The sequence below is a fragment of the Schistocerca cancellata genome, chromosome 12, assembly GCF_023864275.1.
Source record: "Schistocerca cancellata isolate TAMUIC-IGC-003103 chromosome 12, iqSchCanc2.1, whole genome shotgun sequence".
Lineage (NCBI taxonomy): Eukaryota > Metazoa > Arthropoda > Insecta > Orthoptera > Acrididae > Schistocerca > Schistocerca cancellata.
The window spans coordinates 154,086,626-154,109,598 of NC_064637.1; the positions used below are offsets into that span (position 1 = coordinate 154,086,626).

At 38.9% G+C, this 22,973-nt stretch overlaps 1 protein-coding gene across 2 annotated transcripts in view; it reads right to left on the minus strand.

Moving 5' to 3' along the window:
• Positions 1 to 225: 225 nt before the first annotated feature.
• The window catches only part of LOC126109414 (protein draper), a 450,571-nt gene continuing 427,823 nt past the window's right edge, over positions 226 to 22,973 (minus strand). For both annotated transcript variants that reach the window (XM_049914450.1, XM_049914449.1), the window contains 5 exons: positions 18,907 to 19,017; positions 16,343 to 16,543; positions 8,838 to 9,038; positions 6,657 to 6,812; positions 226 to 2,045 (listed from right to left, as the gene is read on the minus strand). In XM_049914450.1, the coding sequence (XP_049770407.1) occupies positions 1,909 to 2,045; positions 6,657 to 6,812; positions 8,838 to 9,038; positions 16,343 to 16,543; positions 18,907 to 19,017 (806 nt within the window). In that variant the 3' untranslated portion in view covers positions 226 to 1,908. The remainder of the gene's footprint in view (positions 2,046 to 6,656; positions 6,813 to 8,837; positions 9,039 to 16,342; positions 16,544 to 18,906; positions 19,018 to 22,973) is intronic.

Sequence of the window (22,973 nt, forward strand, 5' to 3'; positions counted from 1 at the left end):
ACATGCATCAGTCATCCAATCAAAGTCAAGAATGCCTTAGGATTTTTCATTGCATCAAAAAATGTAAAAGTGTGATAGGAGTGGTCGGATTGTTAACATGTTTCTGAACCATATAACAGTAAAAAAGGGGAGAGCTCTCCTTGATGTGTTGCAAAAGCTATTGCCTACATTAACTCTCTCATGTACATATGTAAATATTCATTTAATATCATACAAGACAAGACATAGAATTTGTTATAGTTTTATTAAAAACGACATTGTTTATTAAACATGCCATCTTCTGTATGAACAGTAAACATTATATACATTTCATTTAGACTTATTGCCAACTTGTTTCAGTTATTGCCACAAGATGTACTGTCACCTCAACTTAAGAATATAAGAAAAAGGAGACACAGTTTTTTTTCAAGGCAGGTTCTTGGTCCTGACTTCACAAGAATGTGACCACAGCATTACTCACATATAAATGTTTAGCAGCCAATACCATTCAGCACAGCACCCACCATTTCTTGTAATTGTACCCTAGGTGCATTCTGGAATGTCTGAACAACTATTGCAATCACAATCGGTGGCTACCCTTATTATGTAATCGACATATAAAATAGATATGTATCATTTACTTAAAACTATTTGCAGTGAACAATTATACTAATTTGTTTAATCACAGTTCATTTGGAAAAATATAAATTATTTTATTAGCAACAGTCCTTCTCACACAGGTGAGAAAATTCACCATATGTCACAAGCATTTCATACTCATTACTCTAAATACACCCCTGAACTAGCAAACGAGGTAAACACACAATCCACTTCTCCTTTCTGTAGGATTATATTTCATTCACAACAGTTCATTACACTATATTGTATTAACACTTGTTCACGAACTCTTGTGCTTTCTCTGTAAAATGTTCACATTTTTGACTCTGCACAATTTTTCAAACACTCCAAGCATTACACTGTGTTTAATATTAATACACCCTGTTTAATTTTAATCAGTTTCCAGGTTAACTTGCTTGGAATCAGTTCACATCAAACATACTAACCCCATGCAATTGTAACTGTCTTGGTGTATATTTCAATGTAAGGGGTTGTATAAGAACAACTGTAACTGAATGAAGAAAATTAACCAGACAAATGACAGGTGGAAGTGGAATTATAACAATGTTAGAGTTATGGTGTAATCCACTGAGCCATTTTCATTAATTTAAATTTCAGATTTACATTCAACAGCAGGCTTTATCATCTTCTGAATTCAACAATCATGGCTTTGAGATGGCAATGATAATACCAACATTTTCAGACATCAATTTTGACATTTCACACCTAAAACCTTTTGAGAAGGGTGAAAAATTCAGTCATCTCATAGACTCTAACAAACAGATGTGAACACAATTGAGCGGCTGAAACATATTACTACATTAGAGCTTGCTATGAAGAGGAGAATCCTAATTTTGATCATATTTTAGAGCTTTTTTCAGTTTGTAATGCAAAACTAAGGTTTGAAAAACTTATCACTCCAGAGAGACTCATTCACACACAGTGATAAGGAACTTGCTTGACAGTTTCTAGTTAGAACTGGTGTGATTTGCCTCTTCTATGCTTATATAATCATTTTATCAAGTCTGATTGCTATAGCCACTCCACATGATTCTAGTGTTTATTCATGTTTCTCACCCTTTGGTTAAAATTATCCTGACACAGAGACCACACAAATTATCAGAATACCTCTGTCAGTAGTAAGTAGCATTACACTTGAGTCTTTCAGATCAGATGGAACAGATCTCTCACAGGGGTTGTAACTGATCACATTCTCCTATTTTCGAGATTCACAAGCAGTTTATCTTGGAGAGCAGAACAAAATCCGCTTATGTGCTACCTCAGCCCTCGAAATATGCGCACATTCCACATTCAGTCCGACGACTTGGAAGGCTTGTCATCAGGGGCATTTGGATCTTTTGGGGGTCCAATACCATTGGCCATCCTCTGGTAGTGCGGTTTCCATGAGCTTGCTGGTCTGCTGTAGTCCAGATGATCGTACTCCATGTCTGTGAATTTTACAGTCCACATTGTAAAAATATTTTTGACAGCTATAGCTACTAACAACAATAAAAAGAAAGCAAGCAAACATAGAGATCCACATAAAGGGAGGGTAAGAGATTGACTTAACTAGATAAGTAACAACACAACACGTATTGGGGTTGTGCATAAGTGTGTACCAGTTTCGTTTTGTATGCTGGTATTCCGACTGCTATGGGTTTATTTATTAACTGTCAGTTTTTATATGTAGTTCACTGTTGCTCTCTGAGTTTCCATATTGTTTTGACATCTGGAGATAGTGAGTGGAGCTGTGGATGATAGACAATAGAGAGCCAGGTGAAGAATTCTGAACATTTCCGACATATTCTTCTGCTTGAGTTCAATAGAGGGGTTAAGGCTGTGGAAACAGCCAGAAACATTTGCACAGTGTATGGGGATAGTACCACAGCACAGAGCACAGTGAGAAAATTGTTTTCTTGTTTTAAAAAGGACCATTTTGACACTAGTGACTCTGCACATTCAGGGTGACCTTAGGGGTTTGATGAAGATCATTTAAGTGTATTAATCCACAATGAGCCATGTCCGTTGATCTATGATCATTCCATCATTGTGCGACATTTGCTTGCAATGGGGAAGATTCAAAACTCAGGCATATGGGTACCACATGCTCTAAGCCAAAATTCACAAAAATCAGTGGGTGGCCCTATATGCACCACCACCACCACCACCACCACCACCACCACCTCCTCCTCCTCCTCCTCCTCATCATCATCATCATCATAGTCAATTGGCTAGTGGACAACACTGACCATTCCTATCCTGTATTGTTACTGGTGATGGTATTGGGTATTCATGCTAACCTAAGGAAAAGAAAGGATTGGTTGAGCCCAAACAAAGCAGCAATTCCCTGTACAAAGACCTGCACCTGCACCTGCATCTCACAGAACAGCGATACTGTGATGCACTACGAGTTGCTTCTCTGAGGTGTAACGATCATTAACCTAAGGAAAAGAAAGGATTGGTTGAGCCCAAACAAAGCAGCAATTCCCTGTACAAAGACCTGCACCTGCACCTGCACCTGCATCTCACAGAACAGCGATACTGTGATGCACTACGAATTGCTTCTCCGAGGTGTAACGATCATGGCCGACATTTATTGTCAACAACTGTGACATCTTGCTGACGCAATCCGAAAATGATGACCAGGAAGACTGTGTGAAGTGATGTTACTCCACAATGACGCCTGTCCACATTCTGCTAGACTGATAAAAAGGATATAAAGGAGTTAGGTTGGGAAGTCATTCCACACCCACTTTATTCATCTTATCTTGTGCTCTCAGATTTTCACCTTTTCTGCTCTCTATTGAACAATCCCAACCCCCATGAACCATGGACCTTGCTGTTGGTGGGGAGGCTTGCGTGCCTCAGCGATACAGATAGCCGTACCGTAGGTGCAACCACAATGGAGGGGTATCTGTTGAGAGGCCAGACAAACGTGTGGTTCCTGAAGAGGGGCAGCAGCCTTTTCAGTAGTTGCAGGGGCAACAGTCTCGATGATTGACTGATCTGGCCTTGTAACACTAACCAAAATGGCCTTGCTGTGCTGGTACTGCGAACGGCTGAAAGCAATGGGAAACTACGGCCGTAATTTTTCCCGAGGGCATGCAGCTTTACTGTATGAGCATGGAGAGCTGCATCAAACCAGTCTCAGGACTAAAGACCACAAAAACAACAACAACAACATTGAACAATCTTCTAGGAACTTCCTTTCCAGATGAAGATTCACTCCAAACATGACTCTATGAGTTCTTCGTCTCAAAACCTTGTGGTTGCTACTGTTGCGGGATCGGAGAGTTACCTCTCTGTTGGCAAACTTTTATAAACAGAATATATTGTTTAGAATGAGATTTTCACTCTGCAGCAGAGTGAGCGCTGATATGAACCTTCCTGGCAGATTAAAACTGTGTGCCGGACTGAGACTCGAACTGGGGACCTTTGCCTTTCACGGGCAAGTTCTTTACCATCTGAGCTACTCAAGCACGACTCATGCCCCATCCTCACAGCTTTACTTCTGCCAGGACCTCGTCTCCTTTCGTAGAAGAGCTTCTGCAAAGTTTGGAAGGTAGGAGACGAGGTCCTGGCAGAAGTAAAGCTGTGAGGACGGGGCACGAGTTGTGCTTGGGTAGCTCAGATGGTAGAGCACTTGCCCACAAAAGGCAAAGGTCCCGAGTTCGTGTTTTGGTCTGGCACAAAGTTTTAATCTTCCAGGAAGTTTCATATCAGTGCACACTCCACTGCAGAGTGAAAATCTCATTCTCAAAGTTCTTAATTCTTCTTCCTGAGATCTAAGTCGCTTTCCAAATTTTATCATTACTTTCCTTTACTGCTTTCTCTATGTACAGATTAAATAACATCACTGGCTCCAAGCAAGTCTCCCTCCTTTCTCAACTACTACTTCCTTGCTGTTTCCTTTGACTGTTATAAAGGCAAGTTACTTTCTGTACAAGTTTGTATACAACCTTTCGCCTCCAAAAAAATTCACGATGCTTTATCTTCCTTTTATTCCATGCCTAATACATGCTATAGATTGCTTGTTAATAGAGAGACCATTACAGTGCAACTTCAAGTTTATGTTCTCTGATTTTGTGTTTTTCGCAATTCTGCACCATAAATTCATAGACACTGTGAAAAACCCATAAGATGAATGCTAAAAATTCCCCAATTTTACATTTCTTCTTAGTAAGTTCTAACTGTACATATTGCTTGACTTTGTTTCATTTTTTTTCCTCTTGACATTTGATGTTATCAAGATGGTGGAGTTAAGGGAATATTTTAGGCCATTGTGGAGAAGGGAGGCTTGAGAAAGGAAATGCTGACTTAAACCACAATCAGTGTTACCAACACAATTTGCAACATTTAGCTTCACTGTGCAATTATGATACAACTACTGCAAGTTGCAGCGGTAATGGAAAAACAAGACAGCAGACACGAAGTGTTCCGGACTGAGCCAATATGTGACAAATGGGACTAGCCACCACCTTTTCTTGTGCCATTTATAACTCAGTCTCATCTTTTTGCATTTATTCAGCAACAGTGTCAGTTACCAACCTTTTTAATTCAAACACCGAGTCTGAAAGAATATGCTCGTTCATAGTCAAGGAAACATTTCCCATTTATGGCTAGTGAACTCTTATTGGCTGGCAATTTGTTGACTCGCGCAATAGTCAGCACAGCCACCATACCACACAAACACGTGTAAAATGAGTTTACCTACTGGACGTGCGGAGAGAGGGAGCGGACCTTCAACAACAGGAGTGCAGGTAGGGGTGAAAGCATTTTGTGAAGTACTGAAAATATACTTTTATGTAGATGGTGTGTCACGACTTAGATGTCACACGGAAATAGGCAAGGGTTTTGCAATAGTACATTTCAAAGACTTTCATGTTCAAATCTGACACAATGCAATTGCAACGACTACATACAGTACTGACATATTTACTTTGCACCTCAACACACACCACACACTGTAAATTGTAAATATTGGCAGCAGTGATACAGTGCATGAAGTGAAACTTTAGTACCTGAGCCTGCTTTAAAATTTACGTTTTACACAGTTTACAGAAATTCACTGATCCGACATCTAATAAGCTTGTAATGGCAATTGGAGAATTTTCAAGCCTTTGTTCCACTCATCAAGCCTAAATTACACTTTAATGGTGGTTAGCATAGAAAATGCAGCTCTTAACAAAAGCATTGAACAATAACAGCAATGGTGATAAAGTTTGTGGTTATCGCGGATTTCTGCATCTATGCTTATGGTTTAACCACTTAGCTGCTGTAATGTTTTTGGTTTAATTCAACATATTCGCCAGTTTTTTATTTTTATGGGTGATCACAAAGGATTATCTCTCAAAAATGTGTGTTTTGAATGTATAATCTGTGGTTGCAGCATGTCATAAAATGGCTACATTACCTTGTACCCAGATATCAATTTCAATTTTGATGAGTTTTTATTTTACTGTTACACATCTGTGATTTTTTAAGAGCTGATTAAATTCATTACTGCAAGTTATTGTATAAACATCATATTGTACATTTAATTTCCTTCATTTATAGACAGATTTTATACAAAGTATTGGAGAGGATTGTGATTTTTAATCATATATGCCATCTACATATGTTTTGCTCGTATTTTGGAGGGTTTTAACATTTTCCTTAGTTTTTAATTTTTTAAGTCTGGACTGCACAAAAATGTGGAACAGGAGTTTCTTTTTTTTTTCAGTGATTTCCTGACATACATGGTACTTGCTTAAAAAAAGCATCCTTGCAACTTGACACCACGTTATGTCAGGTATCTGTTAATTCATATTTCTGCCACAAAAATGTTGATATGACACATGAAGATAAGAAAGCAATCACTGTGTTGGCATAGTTACATTTGGGAGAGAGAGGGAAGAAATACTGCAGTAATGCATGATAACTGGCAAGTAAATAAAAAAATTAATTTCTACATTTCCAAAATTTCAAATTTCTTGTTATGATCCTTCTTTTCCTTGAACCCTTCCATATGTGATTCCAACTTAATGTTTCAGAAACATGATCAAAATGTATCTACTTACCCTGACCTTCTTTCTGTTTAATTTCATCATAGACATGCTCCACTTTGGAATTACTCAGATCTTCAATACTGTGGTAAACATTCACGTTGGGATTACAAGCATCCGCATCTTTGTTCTTTGCTGATGCCGGATGCTCGTATGACAGACCGTAGGCACCTGAAGAATATTATTATCCACATTCATTACTTTGTATGACAACAGCATATCATACAACTTTTCAATAAGTAAATGTGATTCTTAAATATAATAATAAGCAACACATATAAGTGTTTTAAGTAATTACATACTACATACACAAAGGTGACATTACTGTAAAGAAGTAGAAGACATTTTACAAGCAAATATATTCACTACTAGTAGAGAGAACATTTACTACAAAAACAAACAATACTGTAAATGCAACAATGTGTGTTTGTGCCAACAATTAGAAATTAGAGAAACTGAAATAAAAGAATTTTGGCAAAAGCATATAGATATACAGGATTCTCTCTTTCTGTGCAATGCTGAGTTAATTAAAATAAAACACTTTAAGAAAGTGGTTGCTGGTTCTTTTTGTGACTGTCAGTAAGTGGTTATGAATGGGCATTTTACTACCTGGTCATCTGAAGGTACTGCAATGGTTGTGATTTACACAATGTAATCCTTTTAAGTGCTACATTTTTAAATACAGGCAGATTTCTTTGACTAATAAATAATTTAATAATAAAGATATAAAATGACAAATCTTGACTGTATTTGCAATAGTGTATGAGTTATACGTGTGTGTGTGGTGTGCCCCAAAGCTTGTGTGTGATTCAGTTCAGTGAGATGAGATGGTCAGTGATGACAAGACAACCCACTGTACATTAGTGATCAGTTTTCAGTTATATCGACTGTTTCCGATGACAGTTTAACTGGAGTATAAAAACCACTTAAAATAACTGGTTTCTGAAATAATCGATTTTCAGTTTTGTATTCCTATTTGTTCCTGTAATAAACATAGAAATCAAACAAAGACTGAAAAATTTTGAGTTCTTCAGTTTCAAGATACTCACAAAAATATTAAGTCAAATATGCAAATAAAAGAAAACTTAGTTCATCCAACGTTTGCCTCTTTTCTCGAAAATTGATAAGTAAGGTGTTGACTTCTACTTTAAAAAAAATAAAAAAAGCAACACAAATATTCTCCTATTGTACTCAGAGTTCATACCACTATTTGGACATTACGAATAGTCAGTGCTAAAGGGTTAAAACTGGGGCTGAAGACTTCTTATTTTTTGTGCTTATTTGTCAGTTTTGAAGAAGTGCAAGCAGATAAAAGCATGTTGTGTACACATAGGCAGCAGACCAGCTGATTCCTATTGTAAACTATGGATGAACTGTTAAGTTTTACTTTTTTCCTTATATTGTCAAAAGCTGGTTGTGGTTCCTCCCATTTTTAATCTTTCAAAGCTAATGAAGCACGCTACTTCACTGATACCACACTTCATAAAACAATTTCAGACTAGGGATGATGCCATTCTGTAATACAACTGATATCAGAGATGACAGTGGGAAATTACCATCTACACCAGGAGGGGCAAATCTTGCACACTTCATGTATATGCATATCATTTAATAGACCGTGCCACATGGTAACAGTTACATTATTGTCCCAACAATGCTGTACCAATTCTTATGATGTGTGTTTGTTGCTCATTTCTGTTGGCATTGTTATCAATGTAGCAGTTGCTTTTCTCATTTTCTATAATAAAGCAATATTTCAAAGCAATGCAAATTTTATGAATAAAAATTATTCCTTTTTTAAAAAAGGTTTATTTAAAAAGAAAAAAAATTAGCATTGTCATTATGGCTAATTGATATTTCGATTTCCCCCCCCCCCCCTCCCCCATTATTAGTAAAAAATAAAAACACCTGTTGTAACCAAGACCAGACATATCCCAAAAAATACCAGTTATTCAGAACTAAAATACTGGTATTGGTTTTAACTGGTCATTTTTCCCCATGCCTACTGTACATGTGTGCATGATAACTGCAGTTTATTTCAGTAATCATGGAATGTTCTATTAAGCACTCATTAACAATATACACCTTTGTAGCACAGTACTAAAGTCTGCAAGAGTGGCCCAGCAGAAACCTCCTTAAGAAGTGAACAAATGGCAGAATCGCACTGGAATAACACTGGCACAGAGAGGCAGTCACCTGTGCAGCTGCCTGTATCTTCGTCATCAGCAGTGCATCCTGCAAGTCCCAGCTTCTGCTGCTCGAACTTTGTGTTGTTGTTCTTGTAGCCGAGATCATTGCGAATCTTGTGTACGTTGTTCAGGAGAAGTCCCGTTCCATCTTCCACAGTGCGCGGACTAGTCTGGTACGAATAGACTGGATTGTCGAAGTGGTGTCGGTCTGCAAAGAATTGACAACAGAAGTGGGTCATTTACTTGTACGGTATCATTACTGCACTTAGCCTTCTACAGCAAGTACAGACAGAGCCACAAATCAATACTGATACAAATGATTCCTTCAGTGGATAAAAGAGAAGAATGGTTGGAGGAACAGTTGGTTCAAGAACAATGTAGTCCAATCATCCAGGACATCAGATCCAGGGTGACAAGCATAGCAAGCATAGCAAGAGGGAATGCTAACAAATCACATTCACTATTGTTTTACAATGTCGGTACCAGTGAAAAAACCAAAAAATTGAAAAGGGTATGCATTCTGTTACCATAATAGTATCTGAGTACCCTTCTTTGCCTGGTTATTACCATTTTATGCTACAGAGGCAAAGGAATAAAATGTATCTTTAGTATAAAATCAGAGATGCTTCATTTACATGTTTGCTAAGTGTACGAGACAGAATGGCTGGCAAATATTTACCTTCAGGTGGTAAACACCTCAATATCCTAGTACACTTATTGGACAATCCATGAAGCAGTTTTATTTATGATATTTAATTTACATGCTCAATTTTGAAATTATACAATTTTGTCACCAAACGTGCATGAGGTACATATCATAACACAGCTTAATTTACTACCCAATAATAGCATATTGACGAAAGAGAGTTAGATGCCCCTAAGATTCTGTCTACGACAATGCATCACACCAAAATAAACCATCCAAATTTACTCTCAAAAAATCTGCTGAGCTTAAGTGTCCTTCTCAAATGGCTGGACATATCTTTCAAGCCTATTGGCCACATTAGCATGATGTGCTCTGTTATAACCTTTTCCTTCCATATAAATAACAACAAAAATATGTTATGCAGTAAATAAAACTTAACATCTCCTTTTCTGTGGTGGAGTAACTTTTCTCTGTTTTGTTCAACTGATGTGAGGCATATGTCACAGGATATCCAATCCTGTCGTATCTCTTGACTTACTACATGCCCCAATGTGTGATTCTTGCATTGCAAAACAAAATATAGAGTTTCTGGGAGTTCAGAAACACCAACAAAGACCCCATTATAATAAACTCTTTAGCTACTTAATAGCTCCTTCACATTAGGCTGTCCAAATGAATTTTCCTACCTTCTTGAGTAAATGCATATGTGGCCAGACTATCTCAGTGACATAGTAACAAATTTTCTATAATAGTTTGCTATAAACACATTTAGATATAGTACTCTTTTCTGATGATCACATAATTTTACAAAAGACAGAGGATGATTTACAATTTGCTCTACATCATTTGGACCCGAAAGGTAAATTCTATAATTTGAAAATATCAGAAAATAAAACCAAAATTATAGCTTTTAAAGGAGAAAATCAGTTAAACAGATATCTCACTTTCAGCTATTAGGATGCAATGTAAGTTATGACTCTGATAATGACATCTCCAATAAGTTGCACAATGGTATGTGGCACTACACACAGAACATTAATGAATAAACACAAGAAAGATACGAAGACAAAATTCTACAAAGTAATGGCAACACCTACACTCACATAAGGAATTGAGACCTGAACAATAACTAAGAAAGACTAAAGAAGGATACAGTCAGCTGAAATGACATTTTTAAGCAAAGAAAATGGAAGTACTCAGCAATCAAATAATGAGTTCTGAAATAAGGAATGGCTAGACATATTTTGCATAAATAGAAAAATAGAAAATGAGATAACAAAATGGAAGAGAGACATGGAAAGAATGCAGACGGGAAGAATAGTCAGACGTGTAGGAAACATAGATATAGAAATACCAAGCAAAAGGTGGCTTTTGTCAAGCTAGAACAGGCTGTAAGCCTACTCTCTGAAGTGAAGAAGAACAAATTTGTTAAACCAAGGAAACTGCAATTCCTTCTCAGTACACAGTGTTGAAAAATTCTATACAGCTTTCTCAATCCTAGGGTGTGTTCGGGCCCACTCACAGTTGATCACAAATCCCAAATATTATATCTCCACTAATCAGCAATCGAATTTTTTCCAACTCAGTGTTAAACATGCTAGGCATAATCATTTAGTACTTTCTTTAACCATACCACACGTTCTGTACATCTTTCAGAAATTACAATAATGTAATCCAAACAAAGAATGCATTGTTTTGGTTTTAACCCTCACCACTTAAACTCTGAATTGTGGCTCACGTATTCTTTAAACCAAATGGCATATACAAGTACTGGTAGTGGCCCGATGGAATGGTAAATGCTGTTTTTAGATCTGGTGCTATCTCCAGCAAATGGCGTCACTCCATAGAGCCATTATTGCAAAGTACCTGCACTGTCTCAAGTTATCCAATATTTCTGTAATGCTGGTGACAGGGTGTGCATCTTTTATTCAGGCATATCTAATCACAACATAACAGATACACTTCTGTACTGTTAATACTCTTTTTTTGGTACAATCAGTACTGGTACACCCCCCGGACATGTGGTTTTTTCAGTGACTGTTGGTTGGTAAACATATTCATCATAGGCTGGAGGTACCTGATATGTTTTCTGATATACAGGCAATTCAGTCCCAGTTAGGATTCAGTGCTGTGCTATTGAAGTCATTGGTGAAGCCTCAGGCAGAATAAACAAGTCTTCATATTCTGCCAGCAATTCTTCCAAGTCTGTCCTAACAGTTTCCTCTAAATGAGCTACTTTTCCATGTAACAACACGAAACGATACAAATCTTCTTCCTATAAAACCTCTAAATTAGCTATTAGTAATCCACATCCACAGTTCCAAAATTATTTACCCTTACCGATACCACCAGATTCCCATCTAGCTCATATACGCATAGCACACTTTGCCACACAAGACACAATGTCTTGTTCAGCTCCTCATTTTTCTCCAATGGTTCTACTACACAGAATGTTCAGAATCAACCACACAAAATGTACTGGCATGCTAATCAGTTCCTATGTCCACCCCGAGTAGCTTCCCCATACCTTGTGGCACATTATTTTTTGAATCAACTTTCAGTCACTGTACTCACAGTTTCAAAGGGTGATAGATAAATTAAACAGTCTGGCATTTGCTATGTCAATCTTAGCCAATATAATCACATACAGAACAGATAGTTTAGCATAGCTACTTTGAGGCAATCATGAAATACGGTATTGTCTTTTGGGGTAATGCTAGCAATCTGACAAGAATATTAACATAACAGAAAAAAAATCTGAGTTGTGAGCAGTGCAAAGCCTGGAGACCTAAACATACAAAGTGTTCCCTCGTTTCACTCATATGAAGTAATTCTCTTCACAAATAATAATCCTGTACAGCTTCTTCAAAGTAACTTCTGGCATATGTATGAAACTAGATGCAAAGGAAGTTTCATGCTTCATAGACTTCATTTTTTTCACACAGACCCCCTTAATATTAAAAAAAAAAAAAAAAAAAAAAAAAAAAAAAAAAAAAGAAGAAGAAGAAGAAGAAGAAGAGAGAGAGAGAGAGAGAGAGAGAGAGAGAGAGAGAGAGAGAAATTTTCAAAAGATAAAGTGAGTCGATAAAAAGAAAATTGTGTAGCATTCTGGTACAGAAATGCCATTACTCGATCTGATCATTTGAGGAGGACACAAAATCAAATAAAAATTTGGGATATATATGGCGATAAATACTGCATTCCATGTATCCTCTCTTACAATTACTAGTTGACAATTCTCCTGTATACTAAATCAATTATTTGACTTGCATGTTAGAACACAATAAACTCCAGATTCCCTTTGGCCTCATGGTAAACCTTTTGGGAGTCGCGCCTATTGCAGTTTCTCCCAAACTGAATGATATCCCATCGAGCTGTTTGACATTGATTATGGCATGCTGCTTAAGCAGAAATTCAGGTCTCAGTTCCATGCCATAGCCATTATTCGTGTGAGAGAAGACTTCCATGCATACTCAGAAGTTCTGCTCTACTACCCAAAAATTGAAAACAGTTGATCTCAGCAAATGTACATTCTTCCTGCCTGCCCTTCTTAGTGTCCAACATAGTGGATTCAATTTTGTAACCTGCATGATGTTTAAAACTTGCCACAGTTATCACAGACACAGCCATTAGCCAATGTCCAACAGAAACTTATGCTTCATTTCCCCACTGACCTGGGGGGAAAGAGGGACAGGTTGGTATACTCCATCCACGTCTATAAAGGGTCATTCAGAAGGAAGGTCATGTAATTTGCGAAGTGATTCTACATGTGAAAATAAACTGAGAAAGTCCTATGCATGTGTGTCCAAATTTTGATAGTTATGAGACTGGAGTGGGTTTAAGACTACACACATCCGTGAAAGATTATCAAGACAAGTTGTGAATATTACAATGCTGTGTAGGTGCTGTGGTGGACAGAATAATAGTGGAACAGATGACTGATCCAATCTATAAGAGGTGCATCTCAGTACATTTGTCAATGTGTTGGAGCATGTGTGGAGTTGCACGTCAAATGCCATCTCGGCAGGCTTTAATGTGGGCAAAAGCATCGGTGATGCAAGTGTCAAGTTCTTCAGATGTATCTACTTTTGTATTGTATACATCCCCCTTCAACCAGCTCCATAAACAGAAGTCTAACTGGGATTAGGCCGGGTGATCTGGCAGGCCAGTTAGTAAGTCCACCATGGCCAATCCACTGGTTGAAAAAAAGTGTTATTCACATTCATACTTGTCTGGTACAGTGAATCTGTGATCCATCATGTTGCAGATACATTTGCCATCTTTAATCTAATGTCACGTCTTCCAAAAGAGAGATCTATTAGGAAATACTGCACTTGTCATGCAATTTGGCAGGAACACTGGGCCTACCACCAGGTGATCACTGATACCAGATGTTCACTGAGAACCTAACTTAGAATTTTGTTTCCCAAGTGTCACGTGCATTCTCCAGTGTCAATGTGTGCGAACTGTGGGTGTTCGCGATACCACTGTAAATAAAGTGTGTTGCACAACATCTCTGCATACAGCCATCCATTCGCAAAATTGTTGTCTACTTAACAAGTCACCTGGATGCAGACGTTGCACGGGCTGCACACGGAGTGGGTGCGAGCCCTCAGAATGTTACGTACGGCGCACTCACGTTTGTGGAATATCGAGCCGACAGTTATTGTGCCGTATACTGGTGGTGGGACTCCATTGTACCACTGCAATAATTTCTTCCCTTTTCTCAAGTGAATGGGCAGCCTCATATTCTGATGTTACATGTACTGGGTAGTGTTCCGAATTCACATAAAGTTTGAAAAACCCTGGTAAATACCTTGGCACAGGAGTTCATCAATAAGGGAAGCACTTCTGGTACTCTGTCACAGACGGACTGGCACTGCCATTATGGTACCCGTACACAAGCAACACGTCCGAGTATTCTGCACGGGTGAGTGTATGTGGCATGTCAGTATTCACGGATGCAACGAACTTGCTCAATTAAACAACACTCGAGCAGGACACACACGGCTTTGTGACTGCTCACTGATCCAACCCACAATTGTATACTCGGTACGCTTGCAGTCATTGCCCGAGTGTGACATCACAGTGCTGCCATCTGTCGAGAGAACCCTCATACCTCTTGATGGATAGATCATTCATCTGTCCCACCAGTATTCTGTCCACGAGAGCACCTACGCAGCATTTCAGTAAGTAATATTCACAACTGTCTTCGCATACATTCACAGACATGTAGTCTCCAACCCGCTCCAGTTCCGTAGCGACCTAAAATCGGACACGTGTTCGTAGGACTTTTTCAGTTTATTTTCACATACAGAATCACCTCACAAATTGTGTGACATTCCTCCCAAATCACACTATGTAATGCAAGTACAGGGCTATTACAAATGATTGAAGCGATTTCATAAATTCACTGTAGCTCCATTCATTGACATATGGTCACGACACACTACAGATACGTAGAAAAACTCAAAGTTTTGTTCGGTTGAAGCCGCACTTCAGGTTTCTGCCGCCAGAGCGCTCGAGAGCGCAGTGAGACAAAATTGCGACAGGAGCCGAGAAAGCGTATGTCGTGCTTGAAATGCACTCACATCAGTCAGTCATAACAGTGCAACGACACTTGAGGACGAAGTTCAACAAAAATCCACCAACTGCTACCTCCATTCGGCAATGGTATGCGCAGTTTAAAGCTTCTGGATGCCTCTGTAAGGGGAAATCAACGGGTCGGCCTGCAGTGAGCGAAGAAACGGTTGAATGCGTGCGAGCAAGTTTCACGCATAGCCCGCGGAAGTCGACGAATAAAGCAAGCAGGGAGCTAAACGTACCACAGCCTACGGTTTGGAAAATCTTACGGAAAAGGCTAAAGCAGAAGCCTTACCGTTTACAATTGCTACAAGCCCTGACACCTGATGACAAAGTCAAACGCTTTGAATTTTCGGCGCGGTTGCAACAGCTCATGGAAGAGGATGCGTTCAGTGCGAAACTTGTTTTCAGTGATGAAGCAACATTTTTTCTTAATGGTGAAGTGAACAGACACAATGTGCGAATCTGGGCGGTAGAGAACCCTCACGCATTCGTGCAGCAAATTCGCAATTCACCAAAAGTTAACGTGTTTTGTGCAATCTCACGGTTTAAAGTTTACGGCCCCTTTTTCTTCTGCGAAAAAAACGTTACAGGACACGTGTATCTGGACATGCTGGAAAATTGGCTCATGCCACAACTGGAGACCGACAGCACTGACTTCATCTTTCAACAGGACGGTGCTCCACCGCACTTCCATCACGATGTTCGGCATTTCTTAAACAGGGGATTGGAAAACCGACGGATCGGTCGTGGTGGAGATCACGATCAGCAATTCATGTCACGGCCTCCACGCTCTCCCGACTTAACCCCATGCGATTTCTCTCTGTAGGGTTATGTGAAAGATTCAGTGTTTAAACCTCCTCTACCAAGAAACGTGCCAGAACTGCGAGCTCGCATCAACGACGCTTTTGAACTCATTGATGGGGACACGCTGCGCCGAGTGAGGGAGGAACTCGATTATCGGCTCGATGTCTGCCGAATCACTAACGGGGTACATATCTAACATTTGTGAATGCCTAAAGAAACTTTTTGAGTTTTTGTATGTGTGTGCAAAGCATTGTGAAAATATATCAAATAATAAAGTTATTGTAGAGCTGTGAAATCGCTTCAATCATTTGTAATAACCCTGTATATGTAAGTTTGAACACGAATGATATCTCAGAATGCAAAGGCATAGCAAAATGTTATTCAAAGTTCTCAGAAGGTTCTACAGACTCCAAATTTGCTAAACTCTTGTCACCGGGACTGTCATCCATCTGTACAGAAAGTGGTGCCTCCCTTACCCGGTGCACTCTGCGGGTCTGCGATGTACTGCACGTGGGCGATCTCAGTCTTGAGGTTGTGGACGCGCCGCCGGAAGTAGAAGAGCAGACCTATGATGATGGCGACCAGGATGAGGGAGATGACGATGCCAGCCGCCACGCCACCGTAGCTGGCCGTCTCCTGCTTCTGCTGCTGGCTCAGTGGGATGTCGCAGTTGGGGCCTGATAGGCAGAGTCAGAATTAATTCACTGTACAACTATGTCTAGTTGTCACACGACTTATCTAGTGGTTCTAACACTAATGAGAATAGGATGCTGTCATCTGACACGACCTTTCTTGTAGTTTTGTTGCTACAAAAATATGATCGACAGTAAGTTTATTGTCAACTCCAGCAAGTGAAGACACATTGTTCGACTTACAAGTGTAAGTGACTAATATTACTTCTGAAAAATATAGCAAACAATCAAGTACACTAAATGTAACCTGTCTAAGAATTTTGACTGAACAGTTTCAGGATATATCCTTTTTTTTTTTAATTGCAACTAAATACAAGCTAACATGGAAAGAGAAAGCAAAAACAGTAAAAGAGTGTGTTTCATTAGAACTTTACTAAAAAAAATCAGCAATAGGAGCAAGAATCAATAGAATATAATGAGCATCTTGTGCCACTGAGAATTAATACGAACACAGATGTATCTCTGGAAATACAAACCTACAGAGGTTAGACCTGAATCTTTAAATGCATGTGAATGCTTTGCTATCAGTTATTGTCTGGACAAGTCAAGAAGATTTCCAGGAAAAATATAAACAGTGGAAGATACACAACAGCTGGATGTAAAATAAGAAGTAATTCGAAAAATTTAGTGAAGTCTACAGAATATATTGAATACAATGTCAAACTGAATGTTGATCCTTATTATTGGACACCTATTTCTGAGTGAGGACATGTCAGCCCTATAAATATTCCAGTAATTTTGTGAACAGAAATATTCAAAAACTTTGACTGCAGAAGCCAAGGGTTGAATAAACCAAATAACATCTGGAAACAAAATGAAATTGAAGAACTAGGAATAACAGAGAAAAAAATTCCACAATTTGAAGGGTACAAACAGAAAGGATTAAAAAACTGGAACAGTTTTCAAGGCAAAACAAGGAAAAGATAGAAAAATATAGGAAGTTCAGGAAATATTTGAGGGTTGGAATTTAAATAGTGGCAACTATTTATTCACAACCCATACAAAAGAGTTACTTGTTTGCACCTGTTACTGTCCTTCAAAGTAGCCACCAGCATTGTGTAGAACCCGTTGCCAACGACGTGGAAGGTGTAGTATACCATGAGCAGAGCCTTTTCTGTTGATGGTGCGAATGGAGTGGTCTACTGGCTATTGAACCTCTGTAACAGTTCTGAAGTGAAAGCCACAAAGTGGTTCCTTCATCTTCGGAATCAAATCAAAGTCACAAGGACTTAAGTCCACGGAGTACGGTGGATGGTGCAGTACTTCCCAGTCCCATCGACCGAACAGAGGAGCCACAGCTTGCGGTGTATATGCCCGCACATTGTCGTGCAAGATGATGGGTGGGTTGCACAGAAATTGTAGCTGCTTCTTTCGCAAAGCTGGTCGCAGGTGATGCTCCAAAAATGAACAGTAATACTGTGCACTGACTGTCTGCCATGGAGGAACGTAACGCGTTAGGATAACACCACCACAGTCGTACATGAGAATCACCATAACTTTCACCATACTGGTGCTCTGGCACACTTTTGACTTTTGCAGCGACCCATATTGACGTCATTTTTTGGATTGGCATTTCGGTTTTGGCTCATACAATGTGGCCCATGTCTCATCCAGTGTGACAATACAGCGCAAGAAAGCCTCTCCTTCACGCTCATAGTGCTCCAAGTGCGTCTGAGCAGCATCATAACGCATCCATTTCTGCATTTCCGTCAAGTCATGCAGAACCCATCGTGATGCAATTTTTCACATGCCCAGGCGTTCCTTCAGGATGCGAAGTACAGTCGTATGCGCTAATCCAGTTTCGTGGGTGAGCTCACGAATTGTATGGTGTCAATCACTGTCCACTAATGCGGCAACAACATGCACTTCTCCTTCAGAGACGCTAGGACGACCTGCCCAATGCATGCCTACCACAGTTTTCTGAGCTTCATTGAAGGCTTTTACCCAACGTGCCACTGTTCTGTACGGCAATGCCGATGCCCCACATGCCTCTTGAAGACCTAGATGACACTGTCATGCTGTACGACCTCTGGCACATTCAATTTTGATCCAACTACGTTGTTCCTGTTTCGAAAACATAGCGACACCATTACGTTAGAGTGCTCGCTCAAACGTGACTGTGCTTCCCTTGACTGTGTGCATGCTGGTGACGTGGGATGTGTGAGTCCATTTGCTTGGAGGTAAGGTAGGTATGTCAATGTGTGCTATCAGTGACAATAGTATATTCCATTTCATAGTGTGTCCATAGCAGTGTTGCCACTATTTAAGTTCCAACCTACGTATACACAAAATGAGGTGGACTATTGTTACGGAGTAGTTTGTCAGAAGTTATCAAATACATTCCTTACCTGTGTATGCATGGCGGCACACACAACCATCAACTGCATGACAGATAAAGTTCTCATTCTTGCATTCACATGGTTTCATGCAGTGATCTCCATAATAACCTTCAGGGCAGACTGGAAAAACGAAAAAAAGAAAATAAATAAATTTAAAAATTCACATTATACACATTGCGGAGACAGACAGGCACACATATCTTTTGTGTAACTACACAAATGTGTCATCCACAATAGTAAAAGTTTGATCATAACAATACTGTTCTAATAACTTGTGCTATATCTTTTTAATAAATATGTATAGCAAGGAAGAAAATGAAAACATACAAATAAAAACAGCGGTAGACTTTTGGAACATGCAAGCACTTTCTCTCTGGTTCCTTTTTACATAATTCTGTAAAAATCTCGAAAATATTCCAATAATATATGAATAATGTTTATGTCAGTTCTTTGTAGATATTTGACACCTATGACCCAAACAATTTTCTGCAAAACTAATCATGAAATTTGTGGAAAAATGGAACATGAATATACAAAAAGACCTATAACTTACATATATTTTAAATACAGAAGTTGCAGTTTTCTTGAATTCATCTTTTTTTTTTAATTATGTGTAATCTCTGTTGGAAGTCACTAAGTGCTGTCATTCTCAAACTTTGGATGAATGATTTCCAGGTATTTGTGCACCGTCAGTTACCCCAAGACAGACACACACAATATCTACCTGTAATACTTGTCTTATTGAGTAAATTTTTAACATAATATTACACCTCTTAATGAGTAGGTTATGACAGCATTTTGAATTTTTAGATTCCACCAGTACTTATGCAAAATATTGAAAATCATATTTTTGTTGCCCATACACTGTAACTGGCACCACAGTTCCAGGAGAGTGATTTAGCAGTATAGATTACAATTATTTCTAATGACTTGTTGTTTCTACTAAATTCCTAATGATGTTCCACAAACAGGTGTTCAGTTTTAGGACAATAATTTCACTGACACTGAATATATTTTTGTTTTCAAGTTAGGGCCCATGAAATTCTGTGTACTAAAATCAAACACCTTTGTGTAGCACAACATTAGGAATGAAGAACAACAACATTAGGAATGAAGAACAAAACAAAAAACTGTGATTAATAATGAACTGCCATTTAATACTCTTTAACAGTACTAATTTAAAACATGAGGTCAGTTTACATTCCTGGCAAATAGATTTTTAAGAAAAAACACATTCTTGCAAAGAGCACTGAAGATGCTTTTAAATAAAGTGAAATAGGTGTGGACTAAATAAATCTTTTATTGTGGTCACAAAAGATAGTATGTAACCAATATAATTCATGTAACTGTGTCTGTGGAAATGAGGCCTAACAACAAAAAGGGCAACAGGGTAGGGGATGCTGAACCAAGTAATGTTTCCATATAACTATATGGTCAGAATTGGATTACTGTGGAGATACAGCTAGAAAACTACAACCAATTAGTGATGAGACTATGTAAGTTTGTCTGGTATGCAAACATTTTTGTGTGTGTCTAGCAATGCAGTTTTGTCTGACTAAGCTGCTGCTGTTATGTTGTTGGTTACTGTGCTCCACTGGGCGAACATTCTTGTTCTCTGTGTGACTTTTCAATTTGATTATTAATAACACTGCTCCTTACAATACCACATCTTATGGCACTGCTGTTTCTGCAGTACAACTTACCATCTTAGCAAATTACTGGCACTATGGTGCTTTTCGTGTAGCTGGATTAATAGTCATGTGCTACACAGTAAACATCACAGGAAATTCACATCTCATGTACCCAGCCATGGACTGGAATTTAAAGTATGCCTGCGTCTGTCTGTTTATCTGAAAATATTAACTTCAGCTAATTTAATTACAAGTGCACTTTTAAGCATAACAGGTATTAGCTGGAGCAATTGAGCTGAAACGTGCACACTTAGGCTCGACAAACAAGAGCAACTTACGACCGCGCACGCACAGCTTTGTTTCCTCGCACCTGTTTGTGTGAAACAATGGAGCCACACACTACAACAGGGAAGCTGCGGACTCTTCACAAAGGCGCAGCGAGAGAATTGTGCTCATCAACCGCGGCTGCTTTGCAACAGTCTCCCCGATGGCTACGAAGCAGTTGTCGTCACGGGAGAATTGGGCAGCGCACAAGTGTTGGCCATACCAGCAATAGCCATCACCTGTATGCCACGCATGCAACTGGTTTGAATATGAACTATGGCTTTGTGTAGCAATGAGTACCGTGATAAGATTAAGAGGAGAGCCACGTAATCTCAAGTGGCAGAAAGTTCTGTGAGCATTTTGCTGCAAAATTGTATCAGCAGAAATATGATAAAGGAAAGTAGAGCTGTTAAACTTTCTATATTTGTTTGCTAATGGTGGCATTTTTGCTCAAATGTGGCCACTCAAAAGTTTAAATGGTCCTAACTGGCAAATACTTTACTCCCTGGTACGATGCCTTTCATCTGAATGCACAAATTTTCAGCCCGTAACAACAGTTTAATATAAATTCTGTTATTTCAGCTGCTACAGAATTATCACTGCTTTATTGTATAGCAACCACACTACCCTATTTCTTCTGCTTATGTCCATACTGGTTCCCTTCCAATCCAGCACTGCTGCACAATAACCACTGCAATGTCACCAAGTGTGTACTGAAACCGTGGATAACTATTACTCGTTTGTGTGGCTCCAGTTTAGTGTGCACTCATCACCGACTGACTACATTTTTTGGTCACAGTGCCACAGCAGTTCATTTCTGAACTACAGTTATCTGGAAAGCTTGAGTCAACCAAAATGGGCTGTACCTGTCACTATCTTTGGTTCAGGATGTAACTGCATTGTATTATATGACATCATGGTTGCATGGTTGTACAGCATAGTTGAAATGGACATGTTTTGAAGAGGACATTGTGTAGTATATGGTGTCATGCTTTACGTCAAGTGATGATGTTTCAAAGTTGCTTTTGAGTGCTGTTGCTGCATGACTGGCCTAGTGCAGAGGAACTGTTAAATCAGTATGTTGTTAATGGTTGGCAATTTAATTTCCTCTTTGCATTTGTAATTGTTGTGGTTATGACACTGAATATATGGTATGTGCATTTAATTAGTGTATATATGCACAGTTGTGTTTTAATTGTATACAGAGTTAATGGAATTTTTTTACGAATGTGTGTGTTGTGTTATTAGTTGCAGTTAATAATGATTAATGAAGAATGGTGGGAATCTTAAAGTGTGTTCTTGCTATTTCACTCAAATCAGGTTTTTGGTAATAGATCAGTGAGATTTGGTTTTTTCATATTATGAAATCTGTTGTAGCTGTTTTGGTTAAATGAGATTTTCAGCAATACAGGGCTTCTATAACTGATCCATTTATTTTCAAAACACTATACTTTCTGAATTATTACTTGTACAAAGAATACTGATGCACAAATAGAATTGTAAACTCACAAAGTCTGTATTTTGCATTCAACAAGAGTGCCCCTTTGATCACGACACACATCCAAGCAACAATCAAGTTTGTTCCATGCCTCATGTAATAACATCCTAGCAATAATCATCACAGCAGCATTGATGCATTCCCTGACCTGTTCCAGAGTTCCTGGCAATAGGGGTGCATAAATATGGTCCTTAATGTACCTCCAAAGGAAAAAGTCACAAGATGTCAGGTCAGGTGACCTGGGAGCCAAGGGAACAGAGCCAAATTATCTTCACAACTACACCCCATCCAGCTATGCAGAAGTTCATCATTTAGGTAGCAAAGAACATTGGCGGTCAAATGAGAGGATTTCTCCTTTTGTTCATAGATACAATTTTTGTAATCAGCAGTCAGTTGTGGAAACAACTACAACTGCAACATACCAGGCTAAGAGGTGCCTGTCACAGTCTCCTCACAGAAGAAAAATGGCCCATACAACTTTGTCTCCACAGAAAATATTAACCATCACCAAATCTCATTCATATGCCACAATTTCATGAGGATTTTCAGTGCTCCACACACTCACATTTTGGTGATTAATCTTTCTAGATAAATGGAAAATTGTTTCATTGCTGAATATCAGC